The 12,500-nt window shown below is 35.7% G+C and overlaps 1 protein-coding gene across 1 annotated transcript in view; it reads right to left on the bottom strand.

Annotated features, from left to right (window-relative positions):
• Window positions 1-470: 470 nt before the first annotated feature.
• Paf-AHalpha (Platelet-activating factor acetylhydrolase alpha) overlaps window positions 471-12,500 on the bottom strand; it is a 13,971-nt gene continuing 1,941 nt past the window's right edge. The window contains exons 2-5 of the mRNA XM_043018167.2: window positions 5,933-6,139; window positions 4,663-4,785; window positions 4,192-4,293; window positions 471-3,921 (exon numbers count right to left, since the gene is read on the bottom strand). Of these exons, the coding sequence (XP_042874101.1) occupies window positions 3,688-3,921; window positions 4,192-4,293; window positions 4,663-4,785; window positions 5,933-6,139 (666 nt within the window). The 3' untranslated portion in view covers window positions 471-3,687. The remainder of the gene's footprint in view (window positions 3,922-4,191; window positions 4,294-4,662; window positions 4,786-5,932; window positions 6,140-12,500) is intronic.

Raw genomic sequence — 12,500 nt, forward strand, 5'->3', positions numbered from 1 at the left:
GCTCCTGAAGCAGTTTTTTTCTGCCAAGGTAGAGGAAAGTGGCTCTTCACGGATTCTGGGTTGCCGATATCTGGTGCAAAGGAATGAAAATCGAGCTCATAAGAGTTGTTGATTTTTACACTGTATATTAATTTATTTTGCTCTCTTTAAGTCATAAACATATTTTGTTCAAACCTTTAATTTAATATTTCAATAGAGTTTTGGACAATTACTTCCACTTACAAAATAACTGTCTTTGTGCATAGTGCTTAACAATTGCATGACACAAGTAATGTTTTCAAAATGCTGCTTATAAAGTGCAATATTAATTCCAGAATATCAAAACTGATCATATTGAATATCACAGAAAGCTTTGTTTTTTATGAATATCATATATGCTTCCAAGTATGTGAATGTTATATCTGTTATTATTAAGTATATGCCAAAAATTTAGTCTACCATTACTATATGGGGCAGAGAAACAAAAGACAAACTTTATCATAATTTAATCATACATGAAACAGACAGGTGCACGATAGCCTTTGCCACCAAGAGCTGCCACATTGCCACCAGTTTAAAAGGTTCCTCATATCACAGAGAAATACATTTAAAAAGGCTTTACTCTGACCCAGGCACACGTACATTGGACCACTATGCTTCACACACATAGCTGCAGCAGACTTCCATTTCAGTGGTGTTACTATTTGTGTGGGGGTACAATTAACATCATTGTGATGATCTATGCAATAATGCAGAGGCCCAAATTTGCTGTGAACTGCAAAAGGAAATATAAATGCAGAACTGTCAACAAGAAAATACAATAAGTATTACATTTTACCAATTTGATAAATTCTTTATACAACTAAAGAAAACAGCAATAGCATCCATTCTGTTATAACAGAAGCCCAAACATTTTCTTGAATTAAAAGGCAATATTCAACTCGGCATTCTTCCCATTCCTATGGTACACATTTTCACAAAAAATATATTATTCAACAGCGATCATACTGTCATTTATACAACTGGGACAACTTCATATTAGGTACCATTTTGTATTAGCCAACAACCAAACATTTCAGTTTTTTTAGTTTTCATCAACAAGAATTCTTTGGTGTAAATCCACATTCAAGACTTATTTTTTCATTAAAGATTTAGTTGCTTATTAAGTACCTTAGAAATAGGATGACCTTGTGGAACATGAAATCAATCCATTTGCTTGAAGTTCTAATGAATGAAACCGACTTGTCGTATGCAAAATGAGCAAATCCAGGGATCATCTTCATTAAGAACTTTACACACTTTTGCCAAGACAATAGTGAATAAATGTACACAATCACTACTTGCAATAAGCTTAAATATGTGAAAAGCATGACACATAGACAAACTATATCCTGGAAATGCCCAAAGCTGGACAGTGATAAGCTTATGAGATTCATTATATAAGCAAAGGGAAGCTCACTTGAACATATTTTGCACTGATGTTCAAAAGCCGGAAATAACATAACCCATTCCACTGAGTCACATACAGCCTAATTCAAATATTCACATTCTAAATTCACATACTAACTTTACTTCAGCAAAAAACTTCATCTATTTGTAATAGAACTACTTAAACTATCAATCTTCCAATTCTGAGACCATTTCTGGCAAATCTCTTACTTATGTCAGTCATTCTTTGGTGCTGTAACGTCACTGTACGCAACTATTAGTATAAAGGTGGAAAGTCGAGGAAAAAGGCACCCAACCAAAATTCCAGGCTGATGGGAATTGTAGCATCATGCATAGCTACCCTGTGTGCTTGTCTGTCATTACACTAGCTTGGTTAGCTTTGTTGAGAGTAAAAAGATTAAGCAAACTAGAATGAATTGTAACAAAAGCATTGCCTGATCCAGCAATGAAAATGGACCCTTTTAAAGAAGCGTTTTCTTCTGCCTAATAATGAAGTCATATATTTTGCAACCTTTGCAGTGATTGCTCCACAACCAATGATAAATCTATAAAAAAGAAAAAAAAAAATTAATGTTGGGCAGCATGGGAGTATCATCAGTTTTCAGAACCACAAATATATATATATTTTTTTTCATATATAAGTCATTAAAGCAAAATGACTCGTTTCAGCAAGAAATGCTAACACAAAACTTTTATTGTATTTCAAAGCATACACTCAAAACTGGCTATGTTACTAGGCTACATGTAGTAGCACAAAAGTGGATATTTCTGAATGTGGCATAATGGAGAGCTTGAAGGCCTCTAACACTGATCACAGGGTACCATGTCATTTAAATATATATATGATCCAATCTAAAAAAAAAAAACACTGGGACTAGACTCAGCACCCTCAATGGATACATATATTATGCCCTATCTGCCAAAACTTATTACTGAAAATATATAAATAATGAGTATAGAATATAATGCAAATGCACATTTGCTTATTTGTACCAATGCCTATACATAGCTGACAAAATATCTCAATTAGCAACACTCCTATTGCCTCGGGTGCACCAAAACCATACTGAAATTTACTGTACAATCCAAACAATCTGCATGTGCATTTACAACTAAAAAGAAAAGTGCAGATGTACAACTTAACATTATCAGTAACAAAAGATTTTATATACTGAAAGTACGATCACTTAAAATTATCACAAGAACAGGCTTAGCAAGTCCCTCTGTTCTAGACTTTGGTTCATAGGAATGCATTGTTCATTTAAAGGTATTTGCCTGCTGACTGCAGTCAGGACTGTGCAAGCCCTTGTGAATGGTAAGATTTCAATTGTCACACTTAAAAGCATACACTATCATGTTCAGTGATGTTACTTACGTCCATCCCTTTAGTTCTTTCCTACATCCATTAAACAAAACTGAAAAATAATGAAATCTTGCCAGGTTTTGCTTGTTATATGTCAGTGTTAACAGCCCTCCTTAAAACAATGTTACGCTTAGAGTAAAACAATTTCTTCTTGGTAAATCAAAAGAACTGATAAAAGGGTGATTAGTTCAATGCAAAATTAATTATAATTATTAATGAGCATCATACTGTTTAACTATGATATCAAATAAAATATTGAATTACTCCCAACTAAAAAATAATGTATCACTGGTTTCCATGTCTCTCCCACATATGTGTGGAGCTTTGTATAATTTTTTTTTATATAAAACAACCATTAACTTATTTTGCACAAATATGGACTGAAACATTGTACTAAATATATATTTCTTCAGTGGCCTTTAGGTTTAGTATAAAATTATAGGATGCAACCATACACTGTATTCATACACTGTATTTTAAAGTTAAGCTGATTGAGAGAGACATCAATTCACTCTGAGTCATGCAAGATGGTCTGAGGTAGTAAGAATACAAGGCTAAGTTTTAAATAAATAATCTGAATCCACAAGATAGCTATAGAAGAAATATGGCTAGAAAATGGCTGTTTATATCTGAATTCCAACCTTCAATTTCATCACCTGCGTCATACAAGCTGCTTGCTTCAATACTGCACTGGACAAGATGTTATATATGACCTTTAGGGTAATGGACTTCAAAATCTCACATTGTTTCCTTTCCAAGCATTGATAAGTGATTTCACGCAAGCACAAAATGTTGGTCCGGGGTGTCACAAGCACATGGTGTCATGGTTGGGACTATCTGCTGCCAGAGTGGTCGTGATAGTGAGCTGTGCACATCGATTTTGAAGTTCTGGGAGACTACTCAGCACAGGGACTGGGGTTGTCCAAGGGGGGGTTGTCAGTTGCAGGTGATGCCAGCGTAGCATCATTCAAAATCACCTTGTCGTTTTCATGGAGCAGCTGTGTTAACAACTCGAAGACTGGCTCAAAAGCACGGCGGTAACCTTGCCAAGTTAAGTGCAAATAGTCATACATATCACGGTGATCTATACTTCCATCTGGCATGACCAAGTCTCGATCGATGTTTACCACCTAAGGAAGAGGACGAAATTGCTTACTCAAGATTGGGTTCATAACTAGATCATTAAACCCTCTATTAGCACATGAAAGCACATACTTATAATGAATGACACACAAGCATACATATTTCAGTGCAGAAAATACTTTTCAAATATCCAAATTAGCACTCAGGTTCAGGTTACTTGGTGTCTACTACTTATAATTGGGTAATATGTGTCTGCACAGATATGGAATAATGTGTACAATACGTCAAAATAGCCTTCAATCTTTAAGAAACCTTACCTGACACAAATCGATGTCCCGCACTGCCTCCTTCATTAGCTCGTTGATCTGCCCATTCTTCTCACGCAAACGGTTGGGCTTTTCTCCCCGGGGAAGTAATGTCTGGATAAGAAAATAAAAGCTGGGCTTAGGTGAATGCTTTCCAATATTCCTCATTTCTCTGTAAAGGTTCAGCATCACCCCCATCCAAAGATTACTTGTAAGAAGAAGAAGAAGAAGAAGAAGAAGAAGATGATGAAGAAGAAAAAATATATATACACACACACATATATATATACACATCTAAACATACTTTACACTTTTCTTTCTTAGGCGGAAGAGAAGAGAGTGAGTAAAGAAAGAAATAGACACAAGAAAAGAGGGGGAGAGGAGGAGGAGGAGGAGGAGGAGGAGAAGAAGAAGAAGAAGAGAGGAAAAAGTGAGAGTCCAGTGTTAAGAAGAATGGAGTAGTTCCAATTATCGTTTACTTACCAAAACAATAATATATGATTTTGGTTGCTTATCTCGTATTGTGTGACAAATTTCTGTGATGCCACCTGCGACTTCCTGAGCAGAATGCCCATGGTTATTTGTACCAACTAAGACCACAACAGCCTGTAATAAAAAGAAAAAAAATATTGAATTCGGTCAATTTTCTTTTTTATTTAAGCTTAACCCATTTGCGCCGGTTGACTTGCTATCACGTTCAGTGTTTTTTGGGTCAGATGTAGATGAGATATTTGGTCAAGGCTGGCGCGCCGGGTGAGCGGGCTTACAGTGCTCGCTCACAGCTAGTGCGCCCGAGAATCCTGAAGTGTTAGGCTGATGCGTTTAAAAACCCTGGCATTCCGACCATTTAGAACCGGAATAGCCCCGGCGTGAATGGGTTAAAAAGGGTCATCAGTACCTAAATATGACTTGACATTGTAAATAAGTGAATAAAAACACAAGAGGATTCATCATAGATTCTTGAACAGACTTAGATTAAATCTAATTACACACTCTTATCCAAATCCTCTTACTAAAAACAAAAAACAAGCTAAGATAATTAATTTACTTAACATCACTCCGTAAGTTATTCTGACCTAAAAAGGCAGACATAATCCTTCAATTCTAAAGATAAAGAAGAAAAAAGAAAAGAGCGAGAAATAATACCATGTGCTTTCAATTTTATGAATATCTTTTCATGAATAAAACATATAATTTACATTATGAATAACAGATCATAAACCAGGAGGGAGATAGAGAAAAAGTCTGCAATAATTGTTTATCCTCTTAGATTTTAACACCTCTGTGGAATCAATTTCAGGCTTGCTTTTATATGGCTACTAAAAATCTTTTTGATCAACACCTGTATTTTCCATCTCTAGCAGAAAAAATTATGTGCACTTGTACGTTGAAACAGTTGATATCTGTACTAAATACGAAAAGCTCACAAATTTCGGGAAAATATTTATAGAAATTAAGCAAAATGATATAAAGATATTACAAACGAAAAAAATCAGTAATATAACAAAAATAATTGCTAACATTAACATAAAATAAATTCCTGTTTTAATCTAACAATTACGATTCTGCACAATGTATTCTGAACTAAACTTATCATAAAATTGTAGTGTAAATACTATGTTGAAGGAATAATGTTTTTTTAAGGGTAAGGCTTAACATCAAAAGACAAACATTACAATAAAACCATCCTTGATGAGATAAAAGGAAATGTAACTAATACATAGGATTAATTCTCATTATTCCATTGTCTTACCTTGGGTCTGATGCACTCGAGTTCCCCATTTTTCAGACGCCAGAGGACATGCTGTGTCTGGTCCCCACCAATGCCAAAGTTGAGACTGTGCATGGGGGCGAACCACTTCTCCCACAGGTCCGTAGACTGAAGATTTGCTACTAACGAATCCCCAACAAAAACAACATCTGGCTCACTCTCCCGTGCTTGGGACACAAACCGATTATGCTGCAAAGAAAAGGAAAGATTAATGATGTAATCATTACAACAGCATCTAAATGTATTTATCATTAATCTTACACATAAACAGAATAACATCAGACATGGCCAGCAAGGCGGATCCCTCTCTTAACTAATTCTACTTTGGAAACCAATATGAAAGTCATTTTGTAACATGAAAAATATCACTGAAAAATATTTCTCTTCTATATCCTCTCTTCTTCTAAAACTCGGGCTACCTGTATCACAAGAAGTCAAATTAATAAATTGTCTTTATTACACATACTGTATATGTATATAAAACTGTACAGTTATTGCATCAAACATGCAAAAAGCATCCTCTATGTAAATAAATCTATGAATTACTCCTTACTCATGAGGCAGCTTTATACTTTTTCCACTCTCTTTCAGTCGCTCATTGTAAAACTAGAGCCATTTTTGTGTTCTATAGTATTGAAAGACGTATGTGACATATGACAGGCTCTATCAATGATTCAGTTGACTAAAATTATAGTACAGAGTCCATATTAATGCTCATTATTTTTTTATACTCAGTATGATAGAATACAAAAAATATAACTACCCACAATGAAGATAATATAAAGAAGAATAGGAAGGAAGACTGTACTTATGACTGTGAATACCACAATACAAGGCAGCCCTACTAGCACAGGGGACCTTGTAGACACTGGGCATGGTCTGAGTAACCTTGCTCTTCTCATTCTGCCTGCACATCCTTCATCGCAAGTACTTTAGAGCAAGAGGTCACAACTTCTGTCATCACTCTCTAAAGATCCAAAATCCCAAGTCATGTAAGTCACGACACCTGCCGTTAGGCAAAAATCTCCTGCAACATGTATGTCATGACACCCATCCACCAAGGGTTACCCTTGCAGATGGTCGTCAACACTGTCTTGATGGTCGAATTTTGGTCCTGATGATTACAGTTCTCAATATAATCACTGTAATTGCCCATATATTCACCAAAATAGTTTTAGTTAAAAATCAGGAACACAAATGGCACTATTCCCTCCTAGCATCAGCAGGAAAGAAAACTATCTAATGAGGACTAGTTTCAAGGAGCAATGACACAACCAGATGTGAAGATATGCTGGCAGAATGGGATGAAGAAGGTGACCCATACCATGTGCAGTGGCTGCAATGAGCCCACGTGTTAGTATGGCAGATTTTTGTTTTGGTACTAGCAGTTATTATGACACCCTCTGCCTCTTGATTTTCTTTCTTCACTTAACCCATTCACGCCGGGGCCATTCCGGCTTTGCACGGTCGCTATACCGAGGTTTTCGAACGCATCATCTGAATGCTTCGAGATTCTCAGGCGCACGGGCCGCAAGCCTGGGCTGCCCGCTCGCTCACCCTGAGCGCCGGCCTTGGCCAGATATCTCGTCGGCGGCATCTGACGCGAAAACCACGAAACGTGTCAGCACGTCATCCTGTGTGAGTGGGTTAAAAAAAAAGAAACTTTTTTGTTCTCCTATGAAACTGCAGTACTTCTATCAAAATTGACCATCAGGAAACATAATGAGCTAATATGGACTATATTCTACAATTTCAGTCTATTAAATCACTGAAGAAGTCTGTCAGATGGCATATATAACAAGGCTCATAATAAAGAAAAATGCAAAAAATGGCTCTATTATTACAAGTGAATGAAAGACAGCAAAAAAGGCAGTGACATGTACTGCTCCCTTACTCTAAAGTGCCACATCTGTGGGCCATGCTAGCAAATTTAAACCCAACTCCAACAGGTTAATGTATCCATTACATTATTTCTGTTTCAAATCGTCAAAATTCCATACCAGTTTTAACTCCCCCCTCAAAAAAAAAAAAAAATAATAAAAAAAATAAATAAATAATAATACTAATAAATATACATTTTTTTTTCTTTTTTAAATATGCTGCGCAAATGTTGTGAAGAGATCTTATACTATCTTGCTTTCAGCTGACTTTAGGACTGAATAACTACAGCTATATGTCTCTTAACTACTGTTCTGATAAATTCAATTGAATCACCAACACTAGGAAGAATTGACTTGTAAAAGCTAACCTACTTTCCTTCTTTTTTTTTTTTTTAAACAAACCTCACTTTGATGGAAATTTATCATTATGTTCACCTTGAGATTAATGGCTATGATATGTCAGATACAACAAATAGGAAATCAAAGAAACTAACATTATGAAACACAGAACAGTCTCCGATGTTGATACAATGGCAGAAAAATTCTCAATGCACAAACCAGGCTTACTAAATGGTCGGAATAATGATAGAAAAATTCTCCTAGACTTAATCTTCTGAGAGGATTTTGACAACTCTGTCAAACTTTTCAGTAAACCTATTAAGTGTATGGTTCTTTTTTCCAAACTAACATAACATATAATATTGGGCACAAGTTAAATCCACTATGGTATGTGTGTAATATTTAGATTTATTGGTTTAAGAGATAGCATGGAATCCTAGTATAATAACTAATAATACTAGATTAGTTTCAGATGGATATCTAAGTTGTGATTTTCTTTACTTGTCTTTACAGTCCAACAATATGCAGATGGCTAAATATAAAAAATAATCAATCTAAATACAAAGTTATAATTCAAGTAGGTGCATAGGTTTGAAAATTTCTCTTTTCTCCTAATCCACAAAACTAAACAGTACCATATTGTACAAGGGAACTGTGCTAACAACAGTACCTATCAGTGTTCATTACAGAGTGGTTCCTAAAATATGTAGTATGTATTAGCCCATTGTAGAAGGGTGTCGTGACATACACAACCCACAATTTTTTGCTTGATGGCGTGCATCATGACATACATGACAATAGTCGTCACACCATTTGTGATGTTGGGGGAGTGTGGATCACTGTGTTTCTATATACTATGAGTAATAACTTTATTTAGTGACTGATGATGACCATTGCAATTATACTTACTATAATTGCCATAATATTTTGCAAAATAGGTTTAATCTAGAATCCCAAAGAGAGATGGAACCACTCTCTCCTAGCATCGGCAAGAACAAATAGCAACCTGGTACCACTCTCTCCTACCATCGGCAGGAACAAATAGCACCCATTCATGGTCTCTAGCAAGCACCATCTTCAGAGAGAGATGACACACAGTAAGATGCCAACATCCTGCTCTAAAATGCTAGAGATGTAGGATATACAAGCAAAGTGAGAAGAGGGAGATTACTCAGACCACGTCCAGTGTCCACTCTCTTCATGTAATCTCATTTGTGAATGGTTATTACTTTCATATTTGTTTATGAAAGTACATGAATATGAAAAAAATAAAGTTTTCATCCTCCCATAAAACTGCAATACTATTATCACACCAAGTAAAAAGATTATAATGAGCTGATATGGACCTTATACTACAATTTTAGATTACTGCATCATTGATAAAGTCTGTCACATATAAGTCTCACAATATAGTAAAACACAAAGAAAGATGAACACAAGTGTGGCTCCCATATTACAATAAGTGAACAGAAGAAAGTGCGAAAGGCCATGAAAAATTGCAATATGTCATGTAAAGTTTCCTCGCACTGAAATAAAACCCATCTGGGGTACCACATAGGTGGCACTATTGCCCGTCCTTGGGACTGAGCAAGCAAATTTATTCCTACTTGTAATGGGTTAAAATACAGCTATTTCAAACCAGCATTAACGGTAAATCTAAAAAATAATAATAATAAAAATTGATGCAACTGCACAGTTGTCCAAAAGCTATATTCTCTGATATCAGGGAAACAGTGTCTGTTATGAAGACATATCTTATGTTTGACTTTACCTCCAATTTCTCATTAACCCATTGATGATGGGGGATAGATTTGCTTGCCCAGTCTCCAGGATAGGTGTTGTTTCAAAATGAGGCAGCTTCACGCAAAATATATTGACTCTTCCCACTCTCTGTCACTCATTATAAAGAGCCATTTTGTGATTTAATTTTTATTGTATTGAGACTTATATGTGTCATATCACAGGCTCTGTCAATGCTGCAGTTAACAAAAGTTGTAGTATAGGGTTCATATCAGCTAATCATTTTCTTTATACTCAGTGCGATAGAAATATTGCCGTTTTCTGGGAGGAGAAAAAACAACTTTATTTTTTCGTATTTGTGTACTGTCGCAAATGAAAACAAAAATATAATCATCCAAAATGAAGACAACATGAAGAGATAGGGAAGAGGAAGGAAACCTGTGCTTATGACTATGAGTGCCACAGTACAAGGCATCCCTAATAGCACAGGAGCACATTATAGACACTAGGCATGGTTTGAGTCCCCTTACTCTTCTCTTTTTGCCTGCACATGCTTCATTGGTGGTACTTTAGAGCACGAGGTCGGCAACTCGCTGTGTGCCATCGCTCTATAAAGACAGTGCTGGCTAGAGACCATGGATGGGTGGCACTCAAGGCTCTCTCTCCTGCTGGTGATAGAAGAAAGTGGTGCCATCTAGGTTTTGGATGTTAGGTGAAGTTCATTTTGCTTAATATTACACCAATTATAGTAATTATGACTGCAATTGTCATCCTCACTCCCTCATTACTCATAGCACAATAAAGTAACACTGATCCAAAATCCTCAAACTTCATGTATGTAAGTTATGACACCTGACATCAGGCCAAGGCTCCTGCATCATGTATATTATGAATCCTGTCTGCAATGGGTTAATGCAAAAAGTATATAAAAGAAAACATATAATACCAGTTACCTGAATTAAGTAAATGGTATTGCATGAATTTTGGGGGGGCAAATCTGATTTGATCCATTGATGCTGGGGGTGCATATATACGTACACTTTTCATTATGCTTCTCTTACACAGAGATGATTTACTAGTTACATATTAAGCCTACTTGACCTAACCTTTTTACCCTATTCCTTGATTTGCCATGAAAAAAGTTTTAATCTTTATTACTATCATTACTGTTATAATAACTTTATAATAGTAATAACAATGATAATAATCATAATATAAATAAAAGCAATAATAATGATAATAATAGTAAGAAAAATAGAAACTTTTCCCCAAATATTTAAGAATAGGGTAAATAGGTGCAGCAGTCAAATAGGCCTAGTAATTGAATGCTTCGTAACTAAACAAATAATAACTGTGGTTCAAATACCAATTCCTGTGGGCTCTGCTCTTTCCTCCTTACAACTATTGGGAAAAAGAACAGAGATCAATCACCAGTAATACATCAACTGTTTATCAGTGAAGAATGATGGTCGAAGGAGTTGCTGCAAATATTATAGTTAAATAACTTCTACATTTTCCATTTGTGACCACATAAAAATGGTCTTCAATTTCATCAATTTATACATTCCATATACAGTTCATTGCAAAGCCTCAATGTCATATATTAATGGTGTAACCAATTTACTGTGCTGACTCCATAGGAAAAGATACAGAATCAATAATGGGTAATAATACCAGTTATGCTAATGGCAGTTGTGCAATGGAGGAGCAAGGGTGATGAAACACAAGCAAATGAGACCTTTTATGTCTGTCACATGTTCATTAACCAACTGGACACTGGTGATGTGAATATGTCGACAAAGGAGAATATTGATATTTTCCTATTATAACAATCATAATAAGTTATACTTATAGAGACATGATGGAAATTATGACTAGAACTACTATAGTTACTGTAATATAGGTTTAGTTTAGAATCCTTGACAAAGATAGCACCAGCAGAAAGACAAGATTGAATGGCACCCATCCATGGTCTCAACCAAGTACTAACTTCAGAGAGTGATGACACACAGTAAGATGCTGACCTCCAGCTCTAAAGTACCAGAGGTGCATGGTGTGGAGGTAGAAGGAGAAAAAGAAGGGGAACCAAACCATGGGCAGCGGCTGCAGTGTGATCCTTGTCAATATGGCTACTTTCTGCTGTGGCACTTGCAGCTGTAGGCACAGGATGCCTTCTTCTTCTCCAACCCTTCATGTTTTTGTTTTTGTTTTAGGATTGGGATAGTTATTTCTTACATTTTAGTTTACAAAAGTAAAAAAAAAAAAAAATGCAGAAAAAAAGTTGCTTTCTATATAAAGAAAGTGTAAAGAGCATAATGAACTGATAAGTACTCTATACTACTATTCTAATTGATTACAATTCTGAGCAGAAATGCAGATGGAACATATAACCCTATAATGTAGTACATTAAAAAAAATGACAAACGGAAAAAAAAAAAATGTATCATAAGTGAATGACAAAGAGTGAGAAAGCCCTGGATATGTTACATGACACTACCTCCCTCTTAAATAAAACCTGTTGATGTGCCGCACACATCTCACTAGTGCCGATCTTGTGGCCCAAACTCTAAAATGAATTTCTCATCTAACTA

The sequence above is a fragment of the Penaeus japonicus genome, unplaced genomic scaffold (assembly GCF_977035675.1).
Source record: "Penaeus japonicus unplaced genomic scaffold, GWHDUDI00000001_assembly GWHDUDI00000004, whole genome shotgun sequence".
In the NCBI taxonomy this organism is placed as follows: domain Eukaryota; kingdom Metazoa; phylum Arthropoda; class Malacostraca; order Decapoda; family Penaeidae; genus Penaeus; species Penaeus japonicus.